This window comes from Emys orbicularis, chromosome 1 (genome assembly GCF_028017835.1).
Source record: "Emys orbicularis isolate rEmyOrb1 chromosome 1, rEmyOrb1.hap1, whole genome shotgun sequence".
Lineage (NCBI taxonomy): Eukaryota > Metazoa > Chordata > Testudines > Emydidae > Emys > Emys orbicularis.
In genome coordinates, this window is record NC_088683.1 from 260,740,663 (window position 1) to 260,759,490 (window position 18,828).

The 18,828-nt window shown below is 41.1% G+C and overlaps 1 protein-coding gene across 1 annotated transcript in view; it reads right to left on the reverse strand.

Annotated features, from left to right (window-relative positions):
* Window positions 1-18,828, reverse strand: part of MYO16 (myosin XVI) — a 468,353-nt gene that overhangs the window by 106,086 nt on the left and 343,439 nt on the right. The window contains exons 23-26 of the mRNA XM_065418712.1: window positions 18,583-18,658; window positions 12,042-12,217; window positions 6,545-6,625; window positions 6,088-6,293 (exon numbers count right to left, since the gene is read on the reverse strand). Of these exons, the coding sequence (XP_065274784.1) occupies window positions 6,088-6,293; window positions 6,545-6,625; window positions 12,042-12,217; window positions 18,583-18,658 (539 nt within the window). The remainder of the gene's footprint in view (window positions 1-6,087; window positions 6,294-6,544; window positions 6,626-12,041; window positions 12,218-18,582; window positions 18,659-18,828) is intronic.

Consider the following 18,828-nt stretch of genomic DNA (forward strand, 5'->3'; position numbering starts at 1 on the left):
CAGCAATGGAGATTTAGGTTAGACATTAGGAAAATCTTTCTAACTCTCAGGGTAATTAAGCGTGAAATTACCTAGAGGGGTTGTGGAATCTCTGTCACTGGAGGTTTTTAGGAACAGGTGAGACAAACATCTCTCAGGGGTAGTCTAGATAATACTTATTCCTGCCTCAGTGCAGGGACTGGACTAGATGACCTATCAAGGTCCCTTCCAGTCCTACATATCTATGATTTCTACAGTTTGTGTGCTTGGTGTTCTTTGATAGATTTGCATATCTCTTTTTTCTCTGTGAGCAAAGTGGATGTGTGATTGAAAATTCCTTTACTTGCCTAGGCTGTCATGTAGTTCCACAGAGGGGAACAGTAAACTATAGATTCTACAGTCTCAGTGGAACTGTCTCATCATGCAGCAGCTGCTGAGAAGGCTTGAAGGAACTGTCACTAGTTTCAGGGCCTAGACTGTGAGGTCCCTACTGCCAAGAGGGCTGTCAGACATTGGGTCTGGACATGGAGTGTGTGAGTAGAGGTCCAGGGCCAGAAACACAGTACCTAAACTCTGCCCAGGCCCAACAAGTCAAGAACACCTGGGACTCAAAGTTTGGGTCCAGTAAAAAAGCCTGGCAAATGCCCACAAGGAGGCGCTCCTCTAGGGTTGTATTACACTACAAAAGTGTCACATAAAATTTGTACCTGGGGCAGGGAGGTTCTCTTTTAGCCTTAATTTTGTTAGTTTCTAATCCAAGATGCAAAATGTCATTTTAGAAAATAATTTGAGAAAGATGGGGCCATAATAAACTTGTTTCAAATAATGAACAAGAAAACAGGAGCACATTACTGCCTCATCCTACCTGAACACAGCAGGTTGGTAGCACTGAGGTTAGCAGGCAGCACCTTTCTGCAGGAGAGTAGTGTTGAGCTGTTTTTCTCCTGTTTGGTGAGCTTGCAGAGTATCATCATCAGTGAGAAAGAAACATAAGGTTGGCTCATTACTTTGGATGGGTCCTTGAACATTATCACTATTTTAAAACATTTATACCCCAAATGGCTTTTACAGGTTTGCCTTGAGCACCAAGTGAGGTGAATGACATGAAGCTCAGCCAGCTTCCATTTCATTAATTGATACAGAGAGGTTAGGGCCTAGGAAGTGCTGCTAACATGACTGGACTCTTTCAGTGCCTCAAAGCTTTTTGTCCCTGTGATTCTACACTAGTGGTTCTTGGATATTATGCATGTTCTGCAGTTGCATATGACACCAACAAACATCAAGTCTGTTACCCAGTTCCCAGTGAAAGTCTGGTTGGACATCGTCTGTCCGTAGGTTGTATGGTACATTGTGATTGTTAATGCAAAAACTAGAACGTACAATGGTTTGGGAGGGCTGTGTGAACACAGTCTCTTTTTTATTTCTGTTACTATTTTTTTTCTTTCCAGCAGAAAAATACATTAGTGAAAAGATTATAGATTTCTTCCACATATCAGATTTTTGCTTACAAATCAGCTACTTTGATGTCTGTATGACATTGATTGTGTATGCAAAGTGCAGGCATAAAAAGGGAGGCTAGGATTTCAAAATCTAAGAACATAAGAATGGCCGTACTGGGTCAGACCAAAGGTCCATCCAGCCCAGTATCCTGTCTACCGACAGTGGCCAATGCCAGGTGCCCCAGAGGGAGTGAATCTAACAGGTAATGATCAAGTGATCTCTCTCCTGCCGTCCATCACCACCCTCTGACAAACAGAGGCTAGGGACACCATTCCTTACCCAGCCTGGCTAATAGACATTAATGGACTTAACCGCCATGAATTTATCCAGTTCTCTTTTAAACCCTGTTATAGTCCTAGCCTTCACAACCTCCTCAGGCAAGGACTTCCACAAGTGGACTGTGCGCTGTGTGAAGAAGAACTTCCTTTCATTTGTTTTAAACCTGCTGCCCATTAATTTCATTTGGTGGCCCCTAGTGCTTATATTATGGGAACAAGTAAATAACTTTTCCTTCTTCATTTTCTCCACATCACTCATGATTTTATATACCTCTATCATATCCCCCCTTAGTCTCCTCTTTTCCAAGCTGAAAAGTCCTAGCCTCTTTAATCTCTCCTCATATGGGACCTGTTCCAAACCCTTAATCATTTTAGTTGCCCTTCTCTGAACCTTTTCTAATGCCAGTATATCTTTTTTGAGATGTGCCCAAGATTTGCAAATTCTTAAGCGGTTAAAGCAGAAGCTGCGGATATAATTTTTCAAAAGTTTTAAATAATTGTAGGCACTTTTGTTTTACTGTATGCTGCTTGATAAGCTTTAGAAACTGAGCCAACACTGCAGGCACATTCAGCAGAACTACTGCAGCAAGAGTTGGCAAATCCCACAGTAATCATATTTATCATTTGACAATTATACCTGTGCTGTTTTAACAGCATTTAATAGTATCTATTTATAGTATTTATTACATATTCATTGACAGTACCTGGCATTACTTCCACTTAACCAGAACTTCCAGAAGATTTCAGTCTAGGTCAGTGATCCTTGGTGATTGACTAGTTTATTGAGCAACTGTTAACTTTTAATTCTATATTCCAGAAGTGATTAAGCCAAAAAAGTAATAGTATTACAGCTAATGTTTAAAGTATCATTGCTCAGGAAGCAACTTTCTTGTATACAGAAACCTTTTCTTTACAATTTCCTTTCTTCAGACCCCTCCCCCCCAAAAAATATTACAAAACGACTCATCACATACATTGGAGACTACTTATATTTATTCATAATTAATAAACTATAAAACAAATTAATCTAAACGCAGCCCAGAAAAATTGAACAGTACCTTCTTGCTAATATGATACCCATTTGTCCTGTTACACCATTCCTTTTCCACAAAGGCCACTACTTCAAACAATCAATCAATTTATTTGCCCTTAGAAAAGCATTCACTTTTTAAGCTTACCATTTAACCAATTATTTATCCTGGCCATATCACCCAGGTTATATTAATAGAGACTAATACAAAAAATAAAACATAAAAACAACCCCCCTAAAATGGGACTGAACAAGCGGTCTAGCAGCAGTGTGATATACCATCAAGTCGGGATCCTGCCCTCAATTACCTTTTTTGTAAAGTGCTTTGAGATCTACTACAATTATCCTTTGCTCCTTGGACTGGCAAAGGCTGGGAACACTGTAGAGATAGCAAATTCAGCCTTGGAGGAAAGAAAACCCCTCAATTTGGTAACAAATGCTGCTGAGTACACAACTACATTCATTACAACTCAGCCAATCAATGAGTCACTGCACTCACTCTTTGAGAGTGAAGGTAGGGGATGCATTAATCTCTCATCCCTTGGGCCTCTGAGCATGACAGATCTTCTTGTGTTTGAAGTGTCCAGTTAAAATGTTTGCTTATAGGCCTATCTACCAATCATTACAACCTTGTTCCAAGCTGCGGTGCTCCCCTCTGCCTCCTGTGGAGGCCCGGAGCAGTGGGGATCCTCCTTGCCTCCCGCTGTGGCTGGGAGCTGCCAGGGTCCCCCCTGCCACCTGCAGCAGCTGGGAGTTCCAAGGATCCCCCCACCACCTGCCATGGTGGGGAGCTCTGGGGATTCCCCCTGCCCTCTGCGGTGGCCGAGAACGGCAGGGGTTCCTCTTGCCACCCACGGTGGCCGGGAGCAGTGGTGATTCTCCGTGCCACCATGTTCCCCCTGCTGCCTGCAGGGTTGGGAGCAGCAGGGATCCCCCCTGCCACTGCTGTGGTCGGGAGCTCTGGGGATTCACCCTACCCTCTGCGGCGGCCAGGAGCGGCGGGGTTCCCTCTTGCTGCCTGTGGTGGCTGGGAGCAGCGGGGATTCCCCCTGCCACTGGGTCCTCCCTGCTGCCCACAGGATTGGGAGCAGTGGGGATTACCCCTGCCACCAACAGCAGCTGGGAGGAGCAGGGATTCCCCTTGCCGCTGGGTCACCCCTGCTGCCCGCAGCAGCTGGGAGCAGCCGATCCCCCCTGTGACCTGTGATGGCCAGGAGCAGTGGTGGGGAGCTGTGGGGCTCCCCCTGCCATCCACAGTGGTCAGGAGCTGCAGGGGTACCCCCCGCTTCCTGCCTCTGCAGCTGGCAGGGAACCCTGCAGCTCCCAGCCAGCACTGGCTGAAGTCACAGAGGTCTTTGTGACTTCCATGGCCTCCATGACTAAATCACAGCCTTACCCATGGATACCGAGGATGTTACAATGGTGATTTGGTACAAGTGCAAATGATGACAAATACACATGACACTTGTCACGGAGTCACCGGGCAATGCCTGGAACTACTCCATACGAAGCTAGTCAGGACTCTGGGGGAGCATGTCTCCTCTTTGTGAGCATACTGTCTCCAGGGCAAGAAGCTTACACAGCTTCGACCTTCCTGGGTCGGACCTCGGAGCATTCAACATCCCCTTCTCACACTGTGTGCTTCCCACAGCGAGTCCGCACAGGTGGGGCTCCTGGGGAAGCCAGTGGGCCCTGCACCCCAATTCCACAGTGAGATATGACTCTCAGCCAGCCAGTAAAACAGAAGGTTTATTAGACGACAGGAACACAGTCCAAAACAGAGCTTGTAGGTACAGAGAACAGGACCCCTAAATCAGGTCCATCTTGGGGCCAGGAAGGCTAGAGCCCCATCTGGGCCCCCCTCCATTTCCCAAGCCAGCTCCAAACTGAAACCCCCTCCAGCCCCTCCTCTGGCCTCTCTCTCTTTCCCGGGCCAGGAGGCCACCTGATCTTTTTGTTCTCCAACACCTTAGGTTGGCACCTTTGCAGGGGAGGGGCCCCGGCCATCAGTTGCCAGGAGACAGGGCGTCAGCCATTCTCTGTGCAGACACCATCAGACTGGCCCTTTAGGGCTCGGCAACAATCACACACCCTTATCACACCACCTAGATACTTAAGAACTGCACAGGGGAAACTCAGGCACCCACACAGTATTCAGAGAAAACATTAAGAACATTCCCACTTCGTCACAACACTTTAGCAAGGTAAATGAAGACCAAGGTCTGATCTAAGGGGCTTATGTTCCTCCTCCAATTTCCAAAAAATAAAATCTAAATACAATTGGCCAGATGGTGACAGTGCAAAGCATGCAAAGAGGATTAAGCATGGTCCTGTGACATGTACTCCATGCACTCAATTGAGAGTAGGGGCTCCCTCCCCTGAGTGCCCCCCATCCCGCACAGCAGGTTGGTAGCACTGAGGTTAGCAGGCAGCACCTTTCTGCAGGAGAGTAGTGTTGAGCTGTTTTTCTCCTGTTTGGTGAGCTTGCAGAGTATCATCAAAGTAGCGGTTACTGTAATCAAAATAATCGTTTCAAAATAAGTATTTTAAGTGTACTCCCTTCTCTGAGTAAGAAATAATACACCTAAATATATGAAAAGACGTCAAATTTCTTTTCTTGTATTTCTTTTGATCAGACAACATTCAGTTTAATTTTGCTGCAGTATTAAAAGAAGTTCATGAAAATGTTACAGACACAGAAATATACAAAAAACAGTGATTAAAAGGGAGGAAGAAAAGTGATGGTTTGGCCCCAAAAGTGGTGATACATTTCTGCTTTCCTCCCCTTTGCCACACCTTTTCAAATATTCCCTTTTTTTCCCTGATAGCAGCAGTGAAATGTGGATTTACAGTATAAACACTTGTAACCCCTCACCAGACTAAGCACCAAAATAAACCAGCACTTGAGATATGAATACTAGATCTCACAAGAGCCCAATAACAGACTAGAAAATGATGATGAAAGTGATGTGACCATTTCCTGTTCTAAACCAATTTAAAACAAAAATTACATGGAGATACTATGCTAATGTTTTACGCTATATATTGATGCTACTAAAGTTCAATCATTTACATATTTGATCAATCAAGAAATAGTTCCTATATAAGATTTATTTATGCATCATGTGTATGATTCCTTCAATTTAAAGAACTGTGCTCTATGCCAGCTCAAGTAATTTTTCTCTAAAGAAAATCTGAAAGGCTCATCAACAAAATAACAGTGTAAACACTTACACAATATGATAGAAGGCACTGTGCTGTAGGTAATAAAAAGCTTTTATCAAACTCAAAAGAATTTACCTTGACAAGAAGTCAGTGAAAGAGAGGCGTACTGGATAACCATGCCGTATGATTTTCACCATCTCTAGGACACCAATATACTGCAGCTGAGCAGACACGTAAAAATTATCAAAAGAGTCTGGCAGCTTAGAGTTATTGGGTTTGATACAATGAACAGAATGAGGTGTGCAGTTCTGAAGCTTCCCAATAATATCTGAGAGTGATTTCTGTGGAGAGAAATAAAACCCAACAGATTCTCAAACAGTCATTTGTCAGAAGTGAAAGAGTTGCATAACATAAGATATATCTACCTTTTAAAAAAAACTGTATTTCACATCATTTTCTTAAAAGGCTTGACCTGAATGCACAAATTGGTTACTCAGGCAAATCATACTTCTGCTTGTCCTTGTAATCTGTACAGTTTCATTCTGTGCTTAAAACTCTTCTATAAATCTTTATCCAGCAAACATTTACTAACCCTGAGCTGTGTGGCCATAGTGAGTGGGCCCCCTCGTTCCAGTCTCTGAAGAAATGTGGAAGTTCCTTTCTTTTTCAACAACTGTGGGTGAGAAAAGTGTACACAGAATATTGTTATCCCAATACAGGCCAAGTATTACAATTTTCCTTGGTAAGGCAGTTCACTAATAGAGGCAAATATAAAGCTGTGTTTGAATCATGTCATATAGCAAAAAATCACTTGAGGCTAGATTTTCAAAAATAGCCAGGAGAATAGCTAGATGCCCACAGAAATCTGCATAACCAAGGCTATTAATAAAGTTTTGATTTCAAAAGTGGACATGTACGATTGTATGTGCAAAATTCCATTTGAAGACAGCATGTAAATGTACTGTTACACTGAAAATAAGTATGTGTGCATATGTAAAATCATTCCTTCTCAGAATGAGGCAAAGTAAAAATGTTGTTATGGCATCAGAGCTTGTAGATTTAGCGTAACATACAGACTGCATATCATAATACTTATTTCTGCAAAGACCCCCTTCATCACTAGACGGGTTTTGAATGGCTGTGGGATTCAACAATTCCGAGGGATAATGGTAAATTATGAATGAAAAAGCCCCGATATTCATGACTGAATTACTTTTTTCTCCTGTTACAGGTGAATGTAGTTAAAACATTATTTTTTAAATCATGTAAAATATGATGAGTATGAGCGGGTATTTCCTGTACCACCAGGACCAGTAATATCTACTAGTAAACACGGAAAACAAAACCTTTTAATAGTGTCCACTTTGTATCTTTGAGACAATACTGTAAAGATTAATTATCTTAAGAGCCACAAGAAGCTGGCTTCTTCTGCTGAGGTTTCTAAATTAGGGCTGGCAGACAACTAGCTTCTAATGTAGGGGTTCCCAAACTTGGTTCACAGCTTGTTCAGGGTAAGCCCCTGGTGGGCCGTGAGATGCTTTGTTTACCTGAGCGTCCACAGGTACAGCTGCTCGCAGCTCCCAGTGGCTGCAGTTCACCGTTCCCAGCCAATGGGAGCTGTGGGAAGTGACGAAGGCTGGGCCACCACTTCCCGCAGCTCCCATTGGCCGGGAACAGTGAACCGCAGCCACTGGGAGCTGAGAGTGGCCGTACCTGCGGATGCTCAGGTAAACAAAGCGTCTCACGGCCCACCAGGGGCTTACCCTGAACAAGCCGCGAACCAAGTTTGGGAACCCCTGGTCTAATGCCAGGTCTACACTACAAACTTACATCAGTATGAATATGTTGCTCTGGGTTGTGAAAAATCCACACCCCTGAATGATACAATTATGCCGACCTAACCCCCCCATGTAGACAGTGCTATGGAGGGTTTCTCCCATTGACATAGCTGCTGCTTCTTGTGGAGGTGGATTAACTATGCTGATAGGAGAAGCTCTCCTGTCAGTATAGTAGCATCTTCACTGACGTGCTACAGCAGCGCAGCTGAAGCATTTTAATTGTAGACTTTCCCTAAGATTTCACCAAGAATATAGAAATTAAGATACTATTCACATCCATGGATACTTATACATATCTGTGACAATCTTTTACCCTTTGACCCTCTTTCAGTTCCATTTTTCTAGTCCACTTGGCCCATAACTCCCTTTGTCTCAGAGTTGGTATGTTCTAGCCAACTCCCATCCTATCCAGCTGTACCAAAATGCAAGTGTACATAGTCATCTAATCACATCCAGGTCAAATCCCGTTTATAGAAGAATTGCATTGCCCCACAACTTAATCACCGTGCTGGACACTGCTGCTGTTTACTCTTTTAAATCTCACAGAGTGGAACAAGATTTGAAAAAAAAAATTCATCTCCATCCTCGCACAGAGACTGGAGGTCTGCAGAGCCCTGATCCCTTAATAACACTTAGCACTTTTATAATGTTTTTCATCCATAGATCCTAAAATGGTTTAGAAATGTGGGTAATTAACTTAATTTTATGCAGGTGTCATCTCAATTTTACAGATAAGGGAAACTGCGGCACACACACAAATTAAGTGACTAGCTCAAATTCACTCACTGATTCAGTAGCAAAGCCAGGAACAAAATTCTGGTTGCTTAACTCCCAGTCTGTTGTGTTACACCCACAGCTTTGCTTCCTCCCTCTGGGGTTAGGGCTACTGGAGAACAGGGATGCAGGAACAGAAGATGAGTTTAATCAAAACTATCCTAATCTTGAATATTTTCTGCTTTGGATTCAGAAATAAGGGTTGTATCAAATCATGTCTTAATTCTCCATATACACTCTAAATCTCCTTTCAGTTCTTCACAGACACCAAATTTGGCTTTGACAAGAATGTTTTATATTTGAAAATCTTGTACCTCTGTCAGATCTACAAGAGAAAGTGTGGGTGTCTAGCTCCATAATTACTGTTAGAAGGAGAAACCTACAATATGTTTCTACTTCCACAATATTTTAAAGTTTTAAATCCCAACAATCTTGTAATTGGTGTATTTATCCCAAATATGCCTACCGTGGGGTTTCTTGCATATGAATGGCCTAGGTTTACTTGGCCCTGCCTCAGTGCAGGGGGCCTGGACTTGATGACCTCTTGAGGTCCATTCCAGCCTGTATTTCTATGATTCTATTTGCAGACTAACAGTTAAATGAAGCAAAATAATCCAGAAAAGTCACAATGAAGAGTCAACAGTGATAAAAAAGCTTTAGCTAGTCAAATACTTTATATTTAGTCTTCTGGTTTATAAAAGCTGCTGTAAGGCTGATCCATGAAAGGGAAAGGTCAGTGTGTAGAGCAAGGCCAAAAAAAGTCTGCATCAGGAAGCTACCAAGGGGCTAGAAGGAGAAGAGCTGATGTGATCACATGAGAGTTGTGAGAGTATGAATAATAACTTCCTATTTTGGCATTATTTGTCTCTTCTGTGCCAGGAGGCCACACAGCCTGTAGGAGTTTCACAGCCTTTAGTCTGGAGTATAATTTGTTTGTAGCCTCACTGGGAGGAGGATGACCAGACATCAGGTCTACCATGACCTACTGTGCATTCCAGAATTATGACCTGATTTCAGATCCAATTGTGCACTGGACTGGTGCACTACCCTCATCACCACCACCACCACAGATAGTGCTGCAAAGGAGCACATGACTTTCACAGATGTGCCCAAACTCATTTTGTGGTAGTATGCTCCAAATCAATGAGGAAATCTTGCCTGTGAGTACACAGATATAGGCAGGTGAGTGGGCGTGTTTAGAAACACAGGAAATTAGCTAAGCCCGTGAAAGAGCTAAGGCTGAAATGAGCTTTAAAGTAGAGAGGAAGTGGGAAGCAACAGAAGAATGGGAATCACAACTAACCCACCTCTAAAGACATCACCTACCTAAAAATATCATCTCCTACTACCTCTCCTCCCCTCCCCTCCCAAACCACAACCCACCCTTATTTCCTTCTACCAGTCAGTGACATGGGCACTTCAAACCATTGCTATTTGAATTACATCTCCCAGCCCTATCCATCCCCACACATGGACACCTCCTAGCTCATCTCTTCCCACTGCCTACTGTAATGAGACAAGTCTCAAACAGCTGCCAAAGCCTTCCCAAACACATGAGAAAATCACCCCTCTCCAGTTAATAAAACCTTATGAGCATTCCCTCTTCCTTCCTCCTGCGTGGCCTCTTCTGCTTTCTAAGCCCCCCACGCTCACCCCCATGATAAACTTAAGAAAGGTGTTGTGGTTATGGCTTTCAAAATGGGGTCATTTTGTTTGTAAGGAGACAGATAACTCCTATGCCCAGTTATTCTAAATAATAATTAATGAATGGATACTTTAATTAACTAATTGATACTCTCCCTGGATAGCAGCAAGGAGTCCTGTGGCACCTTATAGACTAACAGACGTATAGGAGCATGAGCTTTCGTGGGTGAATACCCACTTCTTCGGATGCATGTAGTAGAAATTTCCAGGGGCAGGTATAAATATGCAAGCAAGAGTGAGTAAGGCTAGAGATAACGAGGTTAGTTCCTCATCGTTATCTCTAGCCTTACTCACTCTTGCTTGCATATTTATACCTGCCCCTGGAAATTTCCACTAGATGCATCCGAAGAAGTGGGTATTCACCCACGAAAGCTCATGCTCCTATACGTCTGTTAGTCTATAAGGTGCCACAGGACTCTTTGCTGCTTTTACAGATCCAGACTAACACGTCTACCCCTTTGATACTTGTCTCCCTGGATAGATTCTGTAGGCTATGTGTTGGAAAAAAGGAGGAGATTAAGGTATGATAAACACATTTTTTAAGGGTCTAGGGTTCAAACCAGCACCATTGAAGTCAATAGCCATATTGCTATTGACTTTACTGAGAGTGGGAGTAAACTGTTGTCATACTAATTTCCAGGGGCATTTATATGAAAAACTCCCATTAGTATTCATTGGCGTTAACTGAATAGATCATCCCACAAATAGATGTGAGAGCAAACTCTGCAATCTTGTGGCTGGAATTGATTTTTTACAGCAGTATGTCAAAAGACAAAATTGTGCAACTCAATAGGCCTAGTGATACACCTGCTTCGTTCGGGGAACACCTTTCCTGCTTTTCTAGAAAGAGGTAATATTCCATGATAGCTTCAAACTTGGATTTAGCAATTATGTGACCTCTATTTAAAGGTAATACTCCAAGTTTTTAGGTCCACCAAACCCTTCAACATAATTTGTTTTCATTGATTTTCACTACTATAAAATGGCAATAACTTTACAAAATCTTTTGATTCAGTGAGGAAGACAAAATGTTGTCCTGCAAGGGACAATGTTGCAATCGAACAATTGATTGTTCTGGACAGCCTCCCAATTGTTGTGGTTTCCTTTTTTGTTTTTACTTTTGGCTGAAATCAGGTAATGGAAGTGAAGACCAACTCAGATACTGAGGGATTTTAATTTCAGCTCAATAGATTTATATTGATATATACAAAGGCCTACATTACACAGTTCTCCTCCAACTTCAACTTAACATTGTCTACTGTTCTGTTCATCTTTAATTTTTATGGTATAAACAATCAGGCAGAGAATGAGAGTTTAACCAATATACCACATATATGCATGAACATAAAATTATTGCTTGTAAACCATAAACCTCTTAAGTGATGAATACCAACAGATTAAGGAAGATAAATTTATCCCTCTAAGTTTACTGTCCCTTAAGTTATTTTACATTCATTATGACAGCCACATAGATGAAGCATCCAGTGTTCCACATAATAATTTTGTTGGCTGTAATATTGAACTCACTGCTATATTGTCCAGGGAAGACAGTAGATTTCAGAGATCCTTCAATCAACAATAATATTGTATAGTTTCCTCAGTTGCTTTGCAATCAGAATGGTGTGCCTGATTATTTCAACAAGTAAAATTTAGAATGTTGCCTGGAATTTATGGAGCTTTCTGAAATACCCAGATTTCTTGGACATTATAGTCAATGAGGAAAGGTTTTTCTCTAGTGTTCTTCAAGGGTGAAAAAAAGTTCCAAACTCCTACCTTACTGAGCTCCATATATTTCTTTGCTTCTCCTCTTGTATAGGCTACTGATGTTTTCTTATTGAGCAAGGCTGCTTTGGATCCTCTAATTTTAAGAGAATGATATGGAGGGACAAGGGATCCTGTCTGTGTCAGTTTAGACTGGAACAACTGATTGATGACTATATTTTCACTAGCTGGGAGAAAAAGAAAATTAATGCACAGAGATAAGATACAGGTGAGAAAATCACATACACAGTGAAAGGAACAGGACACACATAGCAGGAGATAGTATTAAACAAGACGATGCATAAACTATTTCAGATGAACAGCCCATTAAGTTTTGCATTTATGCATTGTTAGTTATTCTAATCCAAGTCCAATAGCATTCAATTATCCCAGTCATCCCAGTTGTCAGTCATCAGTGATTGTTTTTAAATGTGCTTATGTCAAAATATGCTTAAATTGAACTGAGTGGGGGCACTAAGCAACACCAAATAAAGTTTAGGATTCAGTGTTACAGGTCTGTCTAAACTTCAGTGTTTGGGTGATGATTATTTTGGATGTTTTGCTATATTCTGGACTCCTATTTAGTTACTGTAGCTTGCACCTACATGACAAATAGTGTAAAATGAATATATGCTGTAAAAATGGTATGATATTTTGTAGCATCCAGATGTATGCTAGGCACGTCACAAAAGTCAGATAAAGACACTGTATCTGAGACAAAGAAAAATAATCTGACATGACACAACAAGTGGGAGTTGTGACAGATGTGAGACCTGGGAAGCATGCAATCCTGAAAAGACTATTATATCAAAACGTGCCAGAAACGTATGGACTTTTTAGACAGTAAGTGTTTCCATGGTCCTGGCTGAATTGGTTTCCTGGAAAATCCCTGGGTGATGCTTACTGCAAAATTTCCCAACAACAGTTATGCCAAAACCCAGCTTCTGAAGCTTTGGTCCCTGAAATAGGGCCTGTTACAGGAGGCCAGAGATCAAAGGCCTAAACTATATAAAGAACCAACTGAACTGTCCAAGATTGTTCTTGTTCTTGTTCTGAAACTTGATATCCAAAGAGCAAACCTATTGAGAACTTTGAAAGATGGGCTCCTACCAGAGACCTATGTTAGATGTGGGTGACCTCTGGTAAACTTTTACCATGTGTGCAGGACCATTTCTTGTTTTTTAATGTTTTCTCTGTGATGCTTTTGCCCCAAGAATAAATGTAGTATGCTTTGTGAAGACTGACTGGGTAGCTGGAGTATACTGTTGCAACCCCTGGAGAAAGAGCAAACCACACGTGCTGAACCCTGGTCAGATCTGCTGGGGAAATCACTGTGAGAAGCAGAGTGACTGTAAGCCTAAATTCCTGGAGGCAGAGAGACACAGGTTTCTACCCAAGAGAGGTGACAGGTAGGGCCTGAAACGTTAAGTGGTTAAGTGCGAGCCTTTGAGGAAACCAAGGAGGGGGAGGGTGTCAAAGGTGCAGTTAACCCTGTGATGGGTGACAAACAATAAGGGATGGGAAAGAGAAGAGAGAGTTGTAGCAACCTGATTTCACAGTTCTTCATTTTAAACATGTGCATATTATAGAGCTTCAGGGTAGTTTTTAATATGTGTACCAAATAAGAGCAATAAGCTACTATCTATTTTTGACTCACTTATTGTGGATAGCACAGAAGAGATGAGTTTTCAAGGGGAATTTAAACAAGAGGGTACTGGTTTGGCAGGCAAGAGTAGGATGTTCCATAAAGGGGGTCGGCATGACAAGACATGAAAAAAATATGACAAAGAAACAATGGTAACTGAACTTTAGTGAACGTCTGCTGGTGAGTGTTATGCTAGTCACAGGCTGAGCAGACTCATATTCTAAAATTTCTCCTGTAAGGAAAAGGTCAGCTGGGTAGACTTGGTAACGGCTTTGCTTGGAATGGAAACTAAGCACCAAACTAATCTGTGAGCTGACTGAGGGTTGAAAATTCAGCATAAAAGCTCAGTTGTCCTTCCATGGGACAAATGATAGGTCAGGCTGTAGAACTAACATGGAAGGCTAGAAAATGATTGCATTATTAATTCTTAAGACAGTGTGTGGGTGGGGAGGAAGAAGAAGGGGCTTTGCAAGAAATCTAGGTTAAGATTTTAGAAAGTGACATGAGAATAGTTTATACTGGAATGTAAATATATAGTGGAATACCAAAATAAAAACTAACAGCTAATTCTTATTAATATCCCTCATTGCTGTTATTTATTTATTTATTTAAATTCTCGTTTTCAGATGTTATGGTGATAGATTCCCTATATTTATTATCATGTGCTATTTGCTTTACAGGAACACCTTGGAGACCCAATCAGGAGCCTATTGTTGAACGTGAAATACAAACAAATTGAAAAAAAAAAAAAAAAAAAAAGGCAGTCACTGCCCAAAGAACTCACAATCTAGGATTATGACAAGACCTAATGTGTGGATGAAATAGACAAACATGCAGTAGGATGTGGGATTGAGGAATGGAAAGATGAGGTAACAGTAAAATCATAATATTTAGCATAACAAGCAGTAGTTCTAGAGGTTGCTCTTTACTCGTGACAGACTGTGTAAATTAACAGGATAATGGATCTGTTTCCCTTTTGTTGCAGAGACTACTATAATTAACATAATAGTAATCATATATTTAAGGAGAACTAGAGTCTAAAACAACTCCCTTGACTCAGTAAGACCACCACTACTCTCTATTCAAAGCGGGATCCAAGGGGATGACCAGTAGCCCCAGTAAAAAAGGGTGTGTCCAGTGCCATCATTAGAAGCAGTAACAAGATGTCCCCCAAAATTAGAATCAACACAGTCTATTCTAACAGGTCTTTGTCTTTGTTTCTGTGTGTTTGTTATTTTAGGCGCAGGGTAAAATTTTCAAAAGCCTCAAAGGGATTTAGGAGCCTAAATCCCATTTTCAAAAGTGACTTAGGCTCTTAGGAGAGAGAGAGAGTGTGTGTGTGTGTGTGTGTGAGAGAGGAGACTAAGCCCTGGTCTATACTGGGGGGGGGAGGGTGTCGATCTAAGATACACAACTTCAGCTACGCGAATAGCGTAGCTGAAGTCGGTGTATCTTAGGTCGACTTACCTGGCCGTGAGGACGGCGGCGAGTTGACCGCTGCTATTCTCCCGTCGACTCCGCTTCCGCCTCTCGCGAGCTGGAGTACAGGGAGAGCATTCAGGGATTGATTTATCCGCATCTAGACGAGACGCGATAAATCGATCCCCGATAGATCGATCTCTATCCGCCAATCCGGCGGTTAGTGAATACCTGCCCTAAGACTCACTGAAAATCAATGGGAGTTGGCATTTAATTCACTTAAGCAACTTTGGAAATCCCACTAGGCACCTGTCTGCATCTTTAGCTGGTTAAATACCTTTGTAAATCTGGCCTTAGGAGCCTAAGTTTCATTGAAAGTCAATGGGATTTAGGCTCCTACATGCCTAAGTCACTTTTGAAAATAAGAAGGTGCTTTAGAAAATTTTATGTTTAGTCCTCTTCAATTAGTTGGATCTATTGATATTTGACTTCTAAATTATATATACTCACATTAACCATATCAAAGATTTTATATATCAAATGCAATTTCCCCTTTTTCCTTATAAAAGGACTGCCTCAACTGGATCCATAATGTAGTAATGAAAATAAAAGGAGAGACTATATGATAGAAAGGAATAATGCTCTGTCTTTTACCTTTGGAATACACTGTATGTTTATATACATTCCTTATACTCACTGTATAGCAGATCATCATATAGGACAAGGAATAGTTAGTATAATACAAATTAAGTTCAAACAACAAAGAACTAGAATATTGCTAAAACTATAATAAATAGGAATATATTCAAGATCAATTCTTTATTTTTTTCTTCATCCATAATATTATTAAAGGCTCATATTTTTGTCAATACTGTTTGTCTTTGAAATGCAGCAATGACTTTATCAGAGAGTTTAGCTAATTTCACTGTATAATTGCTAGGAAGTCAATATATTCTACTAGCAGTGTTGATTCTGAAGGCAAATATTACATCAGAAGACCTCTATTTCTGTGGCATAAAATATAATAGATAATATTTTAGTTGAAATACTCTGCAGTGGTTTAGGGAAAGAAAGATAACATCTGCGAGAAAGGTTTCAGAGTAGCAGCCGTGTTAGTCTGTATCCGCAAAAAGAACAGGAGTACTTGTGGCACCTTAGAGACTAACAAATTTATTAGAGCATAAGCTTTCATGGGCTACAACCCACTTCTTCGGATGCATATAGCCCTCTACACCAATATTCCACACAAAGATGGACTACAAGCTATCAGGAACAGTATCCCCGATAATGTCACAGCTAACCTGGTGGCTGAACTCTGTGACTTTGTCCTCACCCACAACTATTTCACATTTGGGGACAATATATACCTTCAAGTCAGCGGCACTGCTATGGGTACCCGCATGGCCCCACAGTATGCCAACATTTTTATGGCTGACTTAGAACAACGCTTCCTTAGCTCTCGTCCCCTAACGCCCCTACTCTACTTGCGCTACATTGATGACATCTTCATCATCTGGACCCATGGAAAAGAAGCCCTTGAGGAATTCCACCATGATTTCAATAATTTCCATCCCACCATCAACCTCAGCCTAGATCAATCCACACAAGCGGTCCATTTCCTGGACACTACTGTGCTAATAAGCAATGGTCACATAAATACCACCCTATACCGGAAACCTACTGACCGCTACACTTACCTACATGCCTCTAGCTTCCATCCAGGACACACCACACGATCTATTGTCTACAGCCAAGCTCTAAGATATAACCGCATTTGCTCCAATCCCTCAGATAGAGACAAGCACCTACAAGATCTCTATCAAGCATTCTTAAAACTACAATACCCACCTGCAGAAGTGAAAAAACAGATTGACAGAGCCAGATGAGTACCCAGAAGTCACCTCCTACAAGACAGGGCCAACAAAGAAAATAACAGAACACCACTAGCTGTCACCTTCAGCCCCCAACTAAAACCTCTCCAGCGCATCATCAGAGATCTACAACCTATCCTGAAAGATGATCCTTTACTCTCACAGATCTTGGGAGACAGACCTGTCCTCGCTTACAGACAACCCCCCAACCTAAAGCAAATACTCACCAGCAACCACACATCACTGAACAAAAACACTGACCCAGGAACCTATCCTTGTAACAAAGCCCGATGCCAACTCTGTCCACATATCTATTCAAGTGACATCATCATAGGGCCTAATCACATCAGCCATACCATCAGGGGCTCGTTCACCTGCACATCTACCAATGTGATATATGCCATCATGTGCCAGCAATGCCCCTCTGCCATGTACATTGGCCAAACCGGACAGTCTCTACGCAAAAGAATTAATGGACACAAATCTGACATCAGGAATCATAATACTCAAAAACTAGTGGGAGAACACTTTAACCTGTCTGGCCATTCTATGACAGACCTGCGGGTGGCTATCTTAAAACAGAAAAACTTCAAAAACAGACTCCAACGAGAGACTGCTGAGCTGGAATTGATATGCAAACTAGACACAATCAACACAGGATTAAATAAAGACTGGGAATGGCTGAGCCATTACAAACATTGAATCTATCTCCCCTTGTAAGTATTTTCACACTTGCTTCTTATCAAACTGTCTGTACTGAGCCATCTTGATTATCACTTCAAAAGTTTTTTTTCTCTTACTTAATTGGCCTCTCAGAGTTGGTAAGACAACTCCCACCTGTTCATGCTCTCTGTATGGGTGTGTATATATATCTCCTCAATATATGTTTCACTCTATATGCATCCGAAGAAGTGGGTTGTAGCCCACGAAAGCTTATGCTCTAATAAATTTGTTAGTCTCTAAGGTGCCACAAGTACTCCTGTTCTATCTGCGAGAAAATAAACTGTCATGTTTCCTTGAGGAAAGTGGATTTCTTTTTAAATACAAAGACAAAGGTAAACATAAAATGACAAGAAAATTTTAACTAATTATAAATCACTAATAAATAAACAAAGATGTCTACAAAATTATTACTAGATGTACAATTATAGAATAGGCACACTGAACCAAATTTACAGAATCCTTTTGCTCACCTAGACACACTATGTGTCTATTTACTGAAAAATACAGGCACACCCACAAAATGCCATTTTAGTAGCAGTTCTTGAGTCATTTTTAGTAATTAAATAAATCCCACTACAATTGGTATAACTTTAGAAACCTTAGTTGTTTTCATTAGTCTTTAGAAAAATCTTTTCAAAATTCATACCCTTAATGTCACAGAAAGGTGTTTTACATGTACAGCTGTTAAAAGCCTGTTTAAATTAAAGTTTTGATTGGACTTTAAAATAACTTGTACACAATGTATACTATAGTAAGAGTATGATTATTTCTGGTATTTAAAATGAAAAGTTTCTTTCAATTATTAAGTTGTGGATGACATATTTTATAAAACTATGGTAAGGATTAGAAAGTTAAGGCATGATGTGGCACATTCTAACAACAAAAAAGCACTTACTTTTCATTACAAATAGGAGATTTTGTGAAAGTGAATCTTTATTTTTTTCAATAGCTCCAACAATTTCATAAGTCACCTGCAGTCAAATATAATGGCATAATTAGTAATGTTTAAAACTGCATTTAAAAATCTTTCGCTGTAAAAATTATAGTTGTAGCTGCACAGTTATGGTTGCAACCAGATAAGCCCTGTTTCTAGCCTTCCCCCAATCTCACCAATTTTAACTAGAATTAGTTTGGCCTTATT